This window comes from Macrotis lagotis, chromosome X, assembly GCF_037893015.1.
Source record: "Macrotis lagotis isolate mMagLag1 chromosome X, bilby.v1.9.chrom.fasta, whole genome shotgun sequence".
NCBI lineage: Eukaryota > Metazoa > Chordata > Mammalia > Peramelemorphia > Peramelidae > Macrotis > Macrotis lagotis.
The window spans coordinates 539,518,290-539,535,328 of record NC_133666.1 but is presented as its reverse complement, the minus strand read 5'-3'; the positions used below and the strand labels follow the sequence as shown (position 1 = coordinate 539,535,328).

Below are 17,039 nucleotides of genomic sequence, written 5' to 3'. Positions count from 1 at the left end.
TGGCTGAGAATACCCTAATCATTCACAGATAATCATACAATATCGCTGTTGCAGTTTATAATATTCTCCTATTTCCACTCATTTCACATTGTATCAATTCATATAATTCTTTTGAGGTTTTTTTCCTAAGTACATCCTGCTTTTCTTACAATAGACTATCATAAAATCTTATATATTTTTTGAGGTTTTGGCATTTGATGTTTTCTTCTGACTTTTTTTAACTTCCTAGTTCCTAATTTTTCTAACCTCTTTCTTGACTTTTATCCTTATATGTTAAAGGTGAGCTCAGCTTCTAGAATAGAATTTATTTTCAAAGCTAGTTTGGAGTATTTGTGTTTTCAGTTTTTGCAATTTCTAAGGAGAGGTGATTTACTACTTTGTTCATCATGAGTGTGATCTGTGAGAGAGCACAAACACTCTTTGTTTATACTGAAACCATGACCAAGATCTCTCCTCTGCAGCCACAAGCCCTGGTATACAAATGCTCTTAGCCCTAGTCAATAGAACAGAGGACAGGACTACACCTTCTGCCAGAATAGGGACCTCTGTATTCTTCTTCTGACTATTTGTTAGAACCCCTTAACTTCTTTAGGCTGAGAGATCCAGAAGTCACAAATATAACTCCTAATCCAGTTGCCCCCAAGGCTTGCTTCTGGTTTGCTGGGATGTGATTTGTGATTCATTCTCCACATGTTCCAACAAATTTTTTTCTACCATTCTTGTAAATTGTCTTAGGTTAGAAAATTTTCACCTCATCCTTTTGTTAGTTCTGATGCTACAGAATATTTTTTGAAGAATCATTTAAAATTATTTGGAGGGAAATTTGTAAGAGCTAAGACAAATCCTTACCATCTTGGTTCTGCTCCCTCTAAGTGATTCTTTAAAACTGTGTTACACAAAAGGTGCCAACCCTTATTGGTACAATGAGTTTCCTCACTTAGAATTTCCCTAGAATAATGAAATTGCAGATAAAGTATGCATTCCATGCAGATTCAATGTTAGTTATATGACCATGAGTATACATTTACCTAACGAGCCAGAAATCATATATGTATTACCTAATATCACAATGTTTTTGAGAAAAGTACTTTGTAGATCTTAAATCCCTACATATATGTAAACTATAAAAGAGCATTTTCATATCTACCAATCATTAGACAAGGAAAGTGCCCTACTTGGGATCACTGATACAGTTCTACTAAGAATTTCCTTCAAGAAAAGTAGACTCAGTTTTTCATGTTATGCAATGTCCTCAATTAAATTATTTGTTCCTAGAAGATTGGAATTATATAATAAACTTTATTTAATCACATACTCAGAGTTGGTAGGGTCCTTAGAGTTCATCTCACATATTCACTTTACAACATACCTGTAAATTGGTCAATATGTCTTCAGAGTTTCTTTATATCAATCTTAGTCTCTCACATAGTGCCTTGTTGTACTAGGTGCATGTGAAATATTTTTTGTTTGATCTTTGATATGAATTTTTCTTATTTAATTCTGCATCTCTTTATATTAGGTATTTTTGATGTCCTCATCATTATGTTACTCCTGTCACTTGGATAATCTATGTAAACTTTTCCAGTTAAAACAATAAGAGCTTAGTGGTTATCATCACATTAAATATCATTTATTTATATTTATTTTCAGGTTGTACATAATATTTAATTCTTGAAATTTGCTGCAACTTTTAAGTACCAAAAAGGAGTTAACTTTGACCTTATTCTTGTCCAGAGAATTTAATTCTTACCTATGTAAGCAGGAATCTTTTATACTTAAGGTGCAAATTGATATTAAAGAATACATTTCTAAAATTCTTTCTTTTAAAAAGTTTCCAAAGAGCAATAAAACTTTTCACAAATAAGAGCAAACCTGTTCATTCCCTTTAACCTAGCAATTCCAATTCTAGGCCTATATCTGAAGAAATTATAAAAAATGGAAAATGTCTCACGTGTTCCAAAATATTCACAGCAGTTCTTTTTGTAGTGACAAAGAATTGGACATTGAGGTGATGCCCATCAGTTGGGGAAATTCTAAGCAAGTTATGAATACTAAAGAATATTATTGTTCTATAAGAAACCATAAATAGTTGGACTCTCGAGAAGCATGGAATGACTTACAGGATCTGATGCTGAGCAAAGGGAGTAGAACCATGAGAGCAATGTACATATTAACAACAGTACTGTGATATGATCAACCTTGATGGAAGCAGCTCCTCTCAGCAGTTCAAAGAGCTAGGATAACTGTATTAGATTGGCTCCAGACAATGCATCACCATCCAGAGAAAGAAAAATAACAAAAACAAAAGCAAAAAAAAAGACCTAACAAACATCAGAATCTGATGATAACTTTATAAAAATTATCTCTTACGTATTTCTGTAATTATAATTCCTCATACCAAATATGACTAATCTGTAAACACATTTATCAAAAATACCTATGTATAATATTAACCTGACTGAAGGGTGGGGAATGGGAAGCAAGGGTGGAAGGAAATTTTGTAACCTAAAAATATGCAAATGCATAAGGAAGAATGTTGAAAAATCTTTCATAAGATGTATTTGGAAAAATAGCAAGTTTAAAAAAAGTTTCCATTCTTCTACAACATTTTATTATTTACTATTCAGGGTGTTTTGGTTTCAGAAAAAAAGGTTCTCTGCATATAGTATGTACAGTTTGGAAATTAACATTGTCTGCACATAAGAGGTGGACAACATAGAGGTTGGTAACGAATAATGATTTATATCCCAGTATCATTTTTCATCTTGTTCTTTGTACCAGTATAACTGATTGAGCTTTGGAGATTCTATTGACTTGAAAGAGAGTTTTCCATTTGCATCAACTGCACAGAATATAGAACAAAATTAGAAAAAATGCCCTGTAACTAAGACCCAAAGACCCTAATATTGCTGCTACAAATCTTTCAACTTCTCTGAAATGTTAAGTACTTGAACAATATCCAGTCATTAGCTTAAAAGTCTTGTGAAAGTTTGCATGTAGATAAAAAAATTCAAATGCCATTCTGTGATCATCATTCATCCTGTATATTTTTTTAAAAAAGTAGATATGTACAAATATTACCTTTGAAACTTTATGATTAGGGTGGCTAGGTGGTGCAGTGGATAGAGCACTGGCCCTGGAGTCAGGAGTACCTGAGTTCAAATCCAGCCTCAAACACTTAATAATGACCTAGCTGTGTGGCCTTGGGCAAAGCACTTAACCCCCTTTGCCTTGCAAAAGCCCCAAAATAAAAAAAGAAACTTTATGATTGATTTCTGATAATGTCATCTGGTTTTCTTCCTTTACAAGGTCACAGCAAGACTTTATTCTGCCTCAGACACTCACTTTATATGACACTGATTTTTTTTTAATCTTTCTAATGTTCAGTTCCCTCATCTATAATAATAAACCCTATCTCATATGGATGGTAATGAGATAATGCATGTCAAGTGTTTTGTAATCCTAAAGAATTATTATATTATTAAATTATTATTATCAGTTGAAAGTGTAAGACTTTCATTATAGACACTCAATAAGTGAATGCCATTCAATTAGATATATACTAATTTTAAAAGATGAAAAACTCTATTATATCTTGATTTTGCAAAATTACTGTGATAATTGTGAACTTGTGATCAATAGATCATTTAGTTTACACATCCCTAGGATTAATTTTTATGCAATTTCTGTCCCTAATTTTCTTCCAGAAAATAATTCAAAAATTTAAGGTTCATTCTTAAATTTCCTTCTGCCTTTCTCCCAAAGAGCATATCTTATAATAAAGAATATTTTAAAATAAAATGCAAGGAATATAAGGGAAAACTCAGTAAAACTAATTTCTTTAAAAAAAACAAGCTTTACATTATGTGTAATAGATCATGAACTCCCCAACCTCACTTCTCGCACTTAATGCTTCGTTGTGCTAAGTGCATGCTAAATATTTATTGTTTGGTTGATCTTTAATATGAATTTCACCACATTCATTTCAGTTCTTTTATCATTGATGTTCTTTCCATTTATGTTATTTTTAGTTATTGTGCATATTATTTTCTTGACCCTGAATAGTTGTCTACATCTTCTCACATGAAACTTTTCGTGCAAAACTTTTTGTATCATGTTCATCATTTATATCATTTTATAGCATTATAATATTCAATTATATTTGTGTTACCACATTTCAGTTACCATTTTTCAGTTATTATGTATATTCTTTATTCATTTTGTTTGCTACCAAAAAAAATGTTGTATAAACATGTTGGGGCAAATGAAACTTCTTTTTGCTAGTGACATTCTTGAAAATGTCTTGCATTGGAATCTTTTGGTCAAAGGATATGGGCATTTTAGCTATTGTATTTAATTTCAAATTGTTTCAAAATGGTTGAAATAACGTAGAATTTCATCAATAGTTCATTAACGTATCTATCTGTCTTACAGTCCTCTCAACACTGATCATTCCAATGTTTTGTCATCTATTTTTGAGGCAAGAATTAGGAGAAGATAGAGTGTTGTACTTTAGAGTAAGACATCCCAGTTTCAATTATGCCTCAAGCATTTTTGACCTGTGTGACCCTGGGCAAATAATTTAATTTCTCTCTGCCTCAGTTTTTTAACTTCTTATATCAGATATACATATACACACCACAAACACACAATTTGATTTGTCATTGAAGCATCTTGACTAAAGCATTGGCATGTTTAGACTTTTATTAAGGGTACCTCTTGGGTAGTTGTATGAATTAATTGGAGAAGGGAGAGATTTGAGGCAAATTAGTAGATACTGTAGTTCAAACCAGAGATGAGTAGGGTCCAGAACTGAGTAGTGGCTGTGAGAAGAGAGCTAATGACAGAGATTCAAGAGATATCATGGAGGCAACCTTGTCTGAAAGAATGTAATTTTGGGGAGCAAAGCCAAGATAGTGGTGGGAGAACAGCCTTTCCTAGGAGCTCTCTCCAAAATACTTCAAAAACCTTATAATTATGACTCTAACTAATTTTTTGAGAGACATAAGCCACAGAAAGATCCAGTGAGGTAATTCTCTAGCCCAAGGTAACCTGGAAAATTATGGGAAATCTCTGTTCCATGTGCTTGGAGGGGGTGACAGAGTGCCGGAGTGATAGAGCTTCCGCTTTCTGGGAACCGCCCGCAGAGCTCCTGGATCCCTGGGATCCCCAGCTCCTGGCCACAGAAGCAGTTTCCTAATCTGGCAACCCAGGGAGCAGCAAGCACAGCTACAAAGATCAGCAGGGAGAACCCTGCCAGAGTGAGGGTAAAGCCCAGGTCAGCCTGGCACTCAGTGCAGCCACTACCCTCAGCACAGCACAGATCCTAGGAAATGGAAGCAGACCCAATAAACAACTCAGCAGGAAACCTACCTACAACTGCTTTCAGAGTGCTCAACCCAGAGAAGGTAAGGAGATGGGGATTGATTTTCAAGGTCTCTCCTCTGTCCCTGGGACAGGACTCTGGGGATTTATTCATATTCAGACCCTGGTCACAGTCTGGGCCCCCATACTTTCATATTGTAGGGACCCTCCTCATAGCCTTGGGGCAGAGGGAAGTGCTTGTGGTCATCCACAGACCAGAGCACAGGCTGGAGAGTAGTCAGAGCCTCCCAAAGGACCTTGAAGGGACTGAAGTCATTGCAGAAGTATCCTAATAATACTCAAAAGCTAAGGAAGTACCCCCCAAACTAGCGCAAAGGTGGGGAAATGAGTAAACAGAAAAAAAGGAACATGAATATGGACAATTACTTTGGTCTCATGGAGTATCAAAATACACACCCAGAAGATGAAAAAGTCCAAGCTTCTGCCTCTAAAGACTCCAAGAAATATATAAAGATGATCTCAGGCTATGACAGAACTCAAAAAGATTTTGAAAATCAAGTAAGGGAGGTAGAGGAAAATTGGGAAGAGAAATAAGAGAGATGCAGGAAAAACATGAAAACCAAGACAGCAGCTTAGTTGAGATCCTAAAAAATGCTGAAGAAAACAATATGTTAAAAACCAATTTAGGTCAAATGGATAAAACAATCCAAAAAGTTAATGAGGAGAAGAATGTCTTAAAAAGCAGAATTGACCAGATGGAAAAGGAGATAAGAAAACTCTCAAAGTTAAACAAATACTTCAAATGTAGAATGGAACTAAAGGAAGTCAATGAATTTGCAAAGAATCAAGACACACTAATTCAACACCAAAAGACTGAAAAACTAGAAGAAAATGTGAAATATCTCATGGTACAAACAACTGATCTGATGGTACAAACAGCTGATCTGGAAAACAGATCCAGAAGAAACAATTTAAAAATTATTGGAATACCTGAAAGTCATGATCAGGAAAGAGCTTTGACTTCATTTTTAAAGAATTTCTATAGGAAAATTGCCCTGATATCTTAGAAGAGGGCAAAATAGAAATTGAGAGAATTTACTGATCTCCTGAAAGAGATCCAAGAAAACAACAACAACTCCCAGGATTATTATAGCCAAGTTCAGAACTCCCAAGTAAAAGAGAAAATCTTACAAGCATACAGAAGTAAACAATTCAAATATCATGGAGCTACAGTGAGGATCACACAGGATTTAGCAGCATCCACTTTAAGGGTTCATAGGGCTTAGAATATAGCGTTCTGCAAGGCAAAAGAGCTTGGAATGCAACCAAGAATCACCTATCCAGCAAAAATGAACATCCTCTTCCAGGCGAAATGATGGACATTCAATGAAAAAGGGGAATTTCAAATGTTCCTGTTGAAATGACCAGAGCTGAACAAAAAGGTTGACCTTCAAGTACAGGACTCAGCATAGAGAGTGTGGGTGAGAAGGGTAAATTATTAGGTACGTAATGATGATGAACTAGGTGTATTCTTCATGGGAAGATGAAACTGATAATATTTATATGAACCTTCCCATTTATAAGAGCAGTTAGAAGGAGCTTATAAAGACAAGTCACACAAGGGAGCTGAATTTGAAGGTATAATATATTGTAAAAATGGAGTCAGTGGGTGAAAGGAAAATACTGGGAGTAAGAGAAAAGAGAGGTAGAATGGGCTAAGATATTTTATATAAAAGAGTCAAGAAATAGCTTTTGCAATGGTATGGAAGGGGGAAAGGTGAGGGGGAATGAGGGAGCCTTCATTCTTATTGGAAATGCCTCAGAAAGGAAACAACATACATACTCAATATAGTACAGAAATCTAGAAAAAAAGAGAATAGGGACAGGAGGAGGTGAAGGTAGACAGGTGATAGAGGAAATGTAGATTATGGGAGAGGATAGTCAGATATAACACATTTTCTTTTATACTTTTTGCAAGGTGTTGGGATTGAGTGGCCTGTTCGTGACCATGGGGGGCTGGATTGTTGCTGCGTCTCTGAGGTGGGATGTAGGCTTTGGGCCTCCTGGTCCCAGGACTGGTGCTCTGTATGCTGTGTCACTCAGCTGCCCCACAGCACATTTTTGAAGAGGGACAGAGTGAAAGAGAGATGAAATATAATAAATGTGAGTGGGAAGGAATGGATGGAGGGAATTGCAATCAGCAACAGCAACTGTAGAAAAATATGGAAGTAATTCCTTTGATGGACTTATGATAAAGAATACAATCCATCTAGAACAAGAAAAACATTGTACACTCTAACAGGAGTATGGTGGTGATGATCAACCTTGATGGACTTGCTCATTCCATCAGTACAACAATCAGGGACAATTTTGGGCTATCTGTGATAGAGAATTACACCTGTATCCAGAGAAAAAGTTCTGGAGTTTAAACAAAGACTATTACCTTTAACTTAGGGAAAAAAGCCTGGTATCTTATAAGTAATTTTTTTTATCTCTTATACTTTATTTTTCTTCCTTAAGGATATGATTTCTCTCTCATCACATTCAACTTAGAGCAATATATACCATGGAAAAAATGTAAAGGCAAACAGACTTGTCTTCTGTCGGGGGGGGGGGGGAAGGAAGCAAGATTGGGGGAATATTGTAAAACTCAAAATAAATAAAATCTTTCTTAAAAAAAAAAAGACTACAGTCTACCCCAGAGACAGAGCTGATGGTATCAGAACACAGACTAAAGCAAATTATTTTCCTTTCTTTTAATTTTATTTCTTATGATGATTTATTTTTTGTAGGGGGGAGGAGAGATTATGTTTTGTCTTAAAGCAAGAATAATTTAGTAATGTGTAAATGAATAAAAAATAAATAAAGACAAAAAAGAATAATTTCTTATCAGGCTTTATTTAATCCTTTCTATTTTTATCCCTAAACTGGGAAATAGTAGGTACTTATTTGAGTGATTGATTAGTAATTCATTAGATATTTGAGATAAGAGCAAATAAAGTAACAAAGATGAAACTAAAATTATAATCCTGGATAAGTAGAATCAGGAAAGCAATATGCACCATGACTATCAGAATATCAGTAGATAGAAAATTCAGTACAAATTATCAGAAAATATCTTATTTCATATAAGAATCAGAGATGGGAGTATTGCTCCTAATAGGGAAGTTTGCAAGAAGAATGAATTTTGGGGAAAAGATAATGTAATGATGTTTCTTATATAAATTGCAATTTAGCTATACTTGGTCTTTTATAGCAACTCCTTTTGTCCTACTCTCATGGAGAAATCATAGTAGGATTCTTACTGACTACTAACTGCTGAGAACATGAAATCTATCTTCTAAGAGATGTGTCCTACAACCACAAGGTGATCTCAGACAAGGGACATTTATGGAGGTAGCAATTTTTTTCTACTGATATTTATGTAGTTATTCTGCTTTGAGTGTCCAAATACAATAATCTATAATTAACCCGAGAGACTGAGAGGGGACTCAAAAGGGGAAGAATGGGAGGGAAGGAACAGAAGAGAGGAGTGTTAGGAGGTAGGGATATTGGTTGTGTTAAATTTATGTCCCAGATTGGACTATAACAGGAAGATGGAATGCAACCCATTATCCCACTCTTTGATTGATTATACAAATATTTGAAGAATACTATCTTAGGGCTAGCATTCTGGTTAAATGAAAATTGCTAAAAAGAATTTAGTTGCTATTTATTCACTCGAAATGAAGCAGAAGAATTTAGTTTCTTGAATTTTCTGAAGGAATTTAATTTCTTGCATTTAACATTTTCAATAATGTTCTTGCTCATGAATGAAAGTTAAGTATCTCTCTTTGTAATACAATCTAATTGGAGTTTTTAATTAATCTGATTAGTTTCTATAGTGATATTAGATAGGAAAAATCATTTAGTTTTTGTCAAAGTCGATATTTATCTGTACTTTAAAAAATTCATTTCTCTGTTTTCTTCCTCATTGATGATTTGTGATTTTCCTGATTACTGATAAACATATAGAAAAAAATGCCTCATTTTTATTTTCTAATTGAGAATTGACAATTAGAATTCTAGCATTTATAAAATTCTATGTAAAAACACTAGTTTTTATTTTACTTTCCTTTTTATGGCTTCAGATCATAGAAGTAAACATTTTTCATTGGCTTAGAAATCTGTCATTGGACTATTGTTCTGTAAGAAATCACAAGCTGGGGTGGCTAGGTGGTGCAGTGAATAGAGCACTGGCCTTAGAGTCAGGAGTACCTGAGTTCAAATCGGGCCTCAGACACTTAATTACCTAGCTGTGTGGCCTTGGGCAAGCCACTTAACCCTATTTGCCTTGCAAAAACCTAAAAAAAAGAAAGGAAGGGGGAAGAAAGATATTAGGAAAAATTTTCAGTTGTAAGAAAAAAAAAGAAATCACGAGCAAGTGGATTTCAGAAAATCCTAGAAAGATTTACATTAATGTTGAGTGAACTAGAAGTAAGAAAATTGTACACATTGACAGCAAAATTGTATGATGATCAACTATAATAGATTTAACTCTTCCCAGCAGTAAAATGATCAAAAACAATTTTAAAAGACTTGTGATGGAAAATACCATCCATGTTCAGAGCATGAACTGCACAATCTGAATACAGAACGAAGCACGCAATTTTCAATGAATACTTTTGTTTTTTCTTTTGTTTTTCTTTTGTTCTGATTCTTCTTTTACAACATGTCTAATATGGAAATATATTTAACATAGTTGTACATGGATAACAATAACATATTCCTCACTGTTAAGGGGGGAGAGGGAAGGGAAAGATGTAGAAATACATATATATATATATATATATATATATATATGAATGAATGTTGAAAATTATAATTACATATAATTAAAAAATTGAAAAAAAGAAAATGTCTCATTTGAAAAAAACAAGAGGGAAATAACAGCAACATATTTAAGAATAGAAATCCAGTATAAGATGATTTGGTCCATCCTTGGATTTATTTTTTTTAAAGTAAACAAAGTTTGATATTACAAAATTATCTCCTCTTATTTGGTAGTCATTGTCTATATCAGTAATGGAAATGCATTGCAAATTAATATACAAATGAAGAGCTGTGACTTGGTTTTATCTTATAAAAATTGTAAACAATGATGTAAGTACCATAAGTTTTATCATATAAGGATTTACAAGCAATGATCATCACAACTATTATTTTATAGACATATTTAAATTTACCCAAAATTGACAACATGAAAACAGAAAGAAATATATTGCAAGTACTTGAGAAAATGAAATCAATTCGCATTAATTCTGATTATCATAAAGATACAATAGAGAAAAATCTAGATTAGATGATTAGTAAAGAACTGATGATTACTAAGAGCCAGAATAGTTTTATTTAAAGCAAATTATGCCAGACTTAGAATAATATTGCAGAGCAAGTTTAGTTTGATTTTAGAAAACCATTTGACAATATGGCCAAAAAAGTTTCATGCTGAATATATTTCCTCCTGGATTAGGAAGAGGACTAGCTCCATTTATTCTGATTCATATCTAGCTGCTAGACTCAAATAACTGGAGGAGAAAGAGAGACTGATGACTTAGGAGAGAGCACTCCCTCACTAAAACCCAATTCATGTGCCTTGTCATGACCTCACCTCCCCTGATATGATCTTCTTTGAGAAGGAAGGGCAAACATCATCATCATCATCATCATCATCATCATCATCATCATCATCATCATCATCATATCTGCAACGTTATGTTGTTTTGGAGGCACCAAAGTTTAAGAAGAATACTGATGATCTGGACAGTATACAGAGGAAGGCAACCTAGAGAGTGAAGGACTTTTGAGTTCACAGAACATAAACATCTCTTGAAGGAACTGATATGTTTAGTCTTATGAAGAGTTGATGTATAGAGACAGGATAGATGTATAGGAAGGTCTTTCATGTAAAAGAGATATTAGACTTGTTCTGTTTGTATCCATAAGGAAAAGATAGAAGCAAGAGCAAGAGGTATAATTTACAAGGAGAGAAATTTAGACAAGTGTTCAGAAAATGTAATGTGTCCAAAAATGGAATCTGGTAGCATGTAATTTAATGGATTTCACTTTATTAGAGATCTTCTAACAGAATGAATAATTTCATGTTGTTTGTTATGTAGGGACTCCTTTCAAGTGTGATCTGGACTTAGTAATTACTGGGGTCCCTACTACCTCCAAAGCCTGTTCCTCTGTTACCTTATTCTAATTTTATTATAACATCCTTTTCAGAGCAAATATTTTTTCAAATATTTATAATATGTCTTGAATTATTAAGAGGAGACTTATTCTCTATTTAGGGCCTCACTTCAAGCTTTTGATTCTTTTTTAGGTATCTAGATGGCACAATCAATAGGACAATGATTATGGAATTAGGAAGAAAAATTTAGACTCTGTTTTGGGTACTTCATAGTCATGTGACTTTTAGCATATCACTTAGTCCATTCCACTTCTGTCAGCTGATGGTAATTACACTGAGTAGAACCCAGAATTGTTTTTATAACTCCTTGCAAGCCATAAATAACTTTATAAATGTTCTCATACTATTATTAATAACAATAATAATAATAATTATTATTATTGTTATCCCCCTATACCTAACTTCTTTCAGATGTATATTTAGCACAGTTAATATTTTGTGAAAATTTGATTGTTCTAATCCTTACATTTATTTATGTTTCTATATGATTCCATATGATATGATATCTCCGAGTTTCAGTCTATGGAAATATTTATCTATACTACATTCTTTAAATTCTTTTAGAGAAATCATAAAGTTTTTTCTCCATTTTAAGTATTTTTAATTAATGAAAACTTTTGTCCATTTTTTAGTAAATTAAGTATCATAATGTATGCAAATCAAACAAAGCATTATTCTTGGTATTACCTTTGCAATTAATGTAATGTGAATACAAATTATGTTATCTTTTTTATTTCATGATGCATTAATATTAAAAATCAAAATTATAATTTTACTTTATGAAATTAAAAAATAAATCCTAGAGTGAGTCTTACAATTTTAGAATTTTTTTGATAACTGTCAGGAAAAATAGATCAGACTGCCAGATAAAAATGCTATTTGGTATATTACTTTAAATTTCCAAGGAAGACATAGCATCATAAATCTAGACCTGGAAAGGATGGTGGAAAATATTTAGTCTAATCTCTTTATTTTACTGATGAGAAAAATGTTAAGTGACTTACTGGCTCATGATACATAGTTATAATATTGCAAAGAACCTTAGAGGACATCAAATGCACCCTACTCATTTAAAGAAGCGAATCGAGAGGTTATATAATCAACTTGGTGTAAGAAATATTGTAAATATCTGAAGCAAGATTTGAAGTCATGTCTTACTGACTCCAAAGCTAATGTTCTGTTCACTGTGTCATACCCCCTAAGGTAGAATAACATAAGTACTAAACATCAGAAATAAATAAATCTGCATATGGTAGAAGTAATAGTTAAAGTCATGAGACTGTATAAAATTGCCAAATGGGACAGTATAATTAGAAAATATGAAATAAGAACAGGACAAAACTTTGAATGAACCCCAAACCTTAGAAGTCAAAAAAGAAGATAAGAGCCACTAAAGAAATAAGAGATGGTTAGAGAAGGATGAGTTCAGATGAGTGGAGAAGAGTTTTAAAGAGTAAAGATTTTTTTTAAAAAATATTTTAGGGGCGGCTAGGTGGCACAGTGGATAAAGCACCAGCCCTGGAGTCAGGAGTACCTGGGTTCAAATCTGATCTCAGACACTTAATAATAATTACCTAGCCGTGTGGCCTTAGGCAAGCCACTTAACCCCATTTGCCTTGCCAAAAATCTAAAAAAAAAAATAAAAAAAAATATTTTAAAGTGATGGAAAGAGTCTTAAAGTAAGCAAGGAGAAGAAATTAGAGGGAATGATATAGCTAGTAGTCAAATGCTGCATCACTAGTCAGAGAAGTTCAGGAAAAAAGATGACAAAAATGAAAGAAAGGCAACTAATTATTTTGAAGTAGAAAATTATGCCATTGTTGTGTTTTGTCACTGCACTTAAAAAGCTCTTTTCATTCCATTCTCCAATTGCCTACATATGTAGTACTGCCATAATTTAAGAAAAAACCAAAATTAATTTGTTCATAGTTGTGGATCCATTGTCCTATGAATTAGGACACTTTGGGATGGAAGAGTAAAGTGTTTTGAGTTAAGCAGAAAAAAATTAAATAAAATGTCTTCCTATGAATAATGATAGTGTACTTATTGTTTGATCTCCTAAAATCTTAATTTATTTTAAAAAATTAATCAAGTATGTTGTAAATGTAGCTATTCACTCTTGTTCATGAGCCAAAAATTTGTAGATCTCAAAAACACAATGGGACTCACAGTATAAGTAGAATTTTTAACTCAAGAAAGACCAGTGTTCACTTTTCTTCTTTACATAGTGAATTTAGAAGTCTTTTAATGAGATCTTTAGACTGATTACATTTTCCTCAAAATAATACATGTTATTGAAGAAAGTTTGTCTCCTTCCACACCTAATTATTCACATTTAACAAGGACAATAAATTAAAATATCAATGTGTAATAAATACCAAAGGAAGCAAAGTTTATTGGAGGTATATCTGTTATTATATTTTAATAAAGAGTTGGGGCTAAAATATTTTAGAAGAAATTGTTTTTGACAAGACAAATTATTAAATCTTACCCATAAAGGATGACTTTTTAATGCTACTTAATTTTTGCAAGAAAACACTAAGTACTTCATGGGATATTTAAAGAAAAACATCAGAAATGGTGATGGGGTTGAGGTATTTTTGTTTGTTTTAAATCAATAATTAACTTTGGAAACTAAATATCTAATGATAAGGGAAAGGCTAAAATTATCCATAAGACCTTGTTGAGAACTATCTAATAAGCACAGTTCAATGTTTTTTTCTGACAGTAATTATAAGAACAAAACAATTTCTATTTTAATTTCAGCTGGAAAGATCTATAGCGATTTGGCCACAATGGCATGTGGTGACATGTCAAGGCTTATTTCCTGTTGTGCCTAAAGAGGCATAGTAGCTCATTTATCTACTGTTTACACTATCAAGCATTCGGAATAGAAAAATTTTGCAATTAGAGACCTGAGAGACAAATATTATATGTTTGAGAATCAAATGGCTAAGCTATGATGAGATCCAGAGTTTACAAATAGAAATTAATATTATCTTCCCTTCTAAAATAAAATTATATTTCCTTGCTCAAGGGTGGTTTTGTTGTCATCATTAATTACATCAGTTTCTGTAGGAGCAGGATAAAATAAACCAAGTCTTTCTACTCATTTTTTCTTTTGTTTTTTTTCTTCCCAATTTCAGCATAAAGAACGTAACTCCAAAAGTAGGAGATCCTGAAACACGTAAAGCAATTCGCCGTGCCTTTGATGTATGGCAGAATGTAACTCCTCTGACATTTGAAGAAGTTCCCTACAGTGAATTAGAAAATGGCAAAAGGGATGTGGACATAACAATCATTTTTGCATCAGGTTTTCATGGAGACAGTTCTCCCTTTGATGGAGAGGGAGGTTTTTTGGCACATGCCTACTTCCCTGGACCAGGAATTGGAGGAGATACTCATTTTGATTCAGATGAACCATGGACTCTAGGAAATCCTAATCATGATGGTAAGCACAATTTTTCGTTTTCTTTTCTTATATTTCTTTCCTTTGTCTTATTTCTTCCTTTCCCCCCTTTCTTCCTTCTTTCTGTTTCCTTTCTTCGTTCTGCAGAGTTGTACCACAAAAATGTAAGAATATTTTTTGACTTTATAGTGCCCAAGTGATTGTTGAAACAGATGATGATTTCTGTTATTTTCTTAAAATAATTATTTGTGTGTTTTTCACTTATTCTAGGAGCCTTTGGAATAAAGAGTAATCTATACTTAATATGATGTTCTATATGTTCTTTCAAATGAAAGCCAGATACTATTCATGTATTACTTTTATACTCTACAAATGGTTGAAGTTTTCTGTCTCATTTTCTTTATGTTTTAGGGAACGATCTTAAATCTTGCATGCTTATATGAAATATGATTCCAATTTCCTTTTCTTCTTCAATGCAAAGTGTTCTTCTTAATTCTAACCATTGCCAAACCTTTTGTCTGTGATCAGTATTTCCTGTCTGCTCCACTGTCCCTTATAACATCAACAACATACCATGTTACCCAATTTCTCTATGCTTACTTTCCTTCCTTTATTACAGTGCCCCCTCAGTTCCCTTATATTGGCCTTTTCCTCTGAGTTTATTCATGAATCTATTATTTAACATGCCCTTTATTCTTCTGACTGCCTTTATGTCAAAAAAAAAAACCAAACAACTAAAAATTAATTGGATCTGTCTAAAAGTAGAATGGACCACTTCAAGAGGTGTCAGACTTTTACTCCTAGGAGATTTGACTGACCACTTGTTGAATATTTTATGGTCAGGATTTTTTTTTCAACTTTGAATTGAGCAGAATAGTTACTTCAGTTTATCTAACTTAAAATTTGTGATTCTCTTACTCTTACTTCCCGGTACACAAGTATGCATACAAATGCACACTCACATGCACATGCACAAATATACATCTTACCTTCATTCATATGATTATTTTTCTGATTTTCTGCATCCTAGGTTTACAAATGTGAATTTATATTTATGTATGTATGTGTGTATATATTTTTGTAATATATTTATGAATTACAATAACTTAGATACATAAAAAATTACATAATGTAGTTGACAGTGTGTCTGATTTAACAAAAATAGAATTAAAAACAATGAATTCTTATAATACCACGTTTTTGGTTAGAGTTGGGTAGGGAGAAATCAATGTGAGTCTATGCCTTTAATACCCTAATACAGCCTTGTTGCAAGTTCCTTATTTCATTTTTTACTTCAGTGGTACAATATATTTTATTACAATAGTCTATAAGAATGTTGTTGGAATACAAATTATCCTTTCATGACTGCAAATTAGGTTAAGAAAAACACTTAACTCCTCCCTGATTAGTTATTTTATCAAATTTAACTTGGTTACTTTATTAAAAGATTTAGTTATTTGGATTAATACAATTGCCTTAATTGTTTGAATACCTAGGTCTAAAAAGCCCTTAGTGAAATTTCTTAGATTATGTTAAACTTTTAAAATTCAAGTTATTTCAGAAAAAGAAATTAGCAAAAAAAATGCTAATTTAACATGAAGATAATCTTTTAAATTATTCAATTTATTTTTCCCAAAAACAATGCTAAATATTTGCAATGAAATTAGGTTCAGAAATTTTGACTAGGAGGCCATTAGTATCTCAACTTACTAAGGGATTGATAATGTTTATGAAACATAATAGAATGGTGGCTCCTCAAAGTAAAGCCCTGTCTTGTTTACATTTCCTATCACTTCAATAAGACATTGAATCTATAACTCATTCATCAATGTGTCTATTTACTTTCATGGATTCAGTTTGCTACCCATTTCCACTTGAACAAACTATAAATTTCTTTTTCATGGCATTCCATAAATTCCATCCAATGTGTTAAAGGCTTTCCCTAGGTCTAAAATAAAGCCATCAAATAAAAATATATATCTGATTTCCTTCATTCTCTTTTTTATGACTCACCCACACCTTCTTCTATTCATGCATTTCTTGTATACATTAGGCACTTTAAAAAAATTTGTT

At 32.8% G+C, this 17,039-nt stretch overlaps 1 protein-coding gene across 1 annotated transcript in view; it reads left to right on the top strand.

The window, feature by feature from the left end:
• Positions 1 to 17,039, top strand: part of MMP16 (matrix metallopeptidase 16) — a 395,619-nt gene that overhangs the window by 181,242 nt on the left and 197,338 nt on the right. The window contains exon 4 of the mRNA XM_074199650.1: positions 14,704 to 15,008. Coding sequence (XP_074055751.1) covers positions 14,704 to 15,008 — 305 coding nt within the window. The remainder of the gene's footprint in view (positions 1 to 14,703; positions 15,009 to 17,039) is intronic.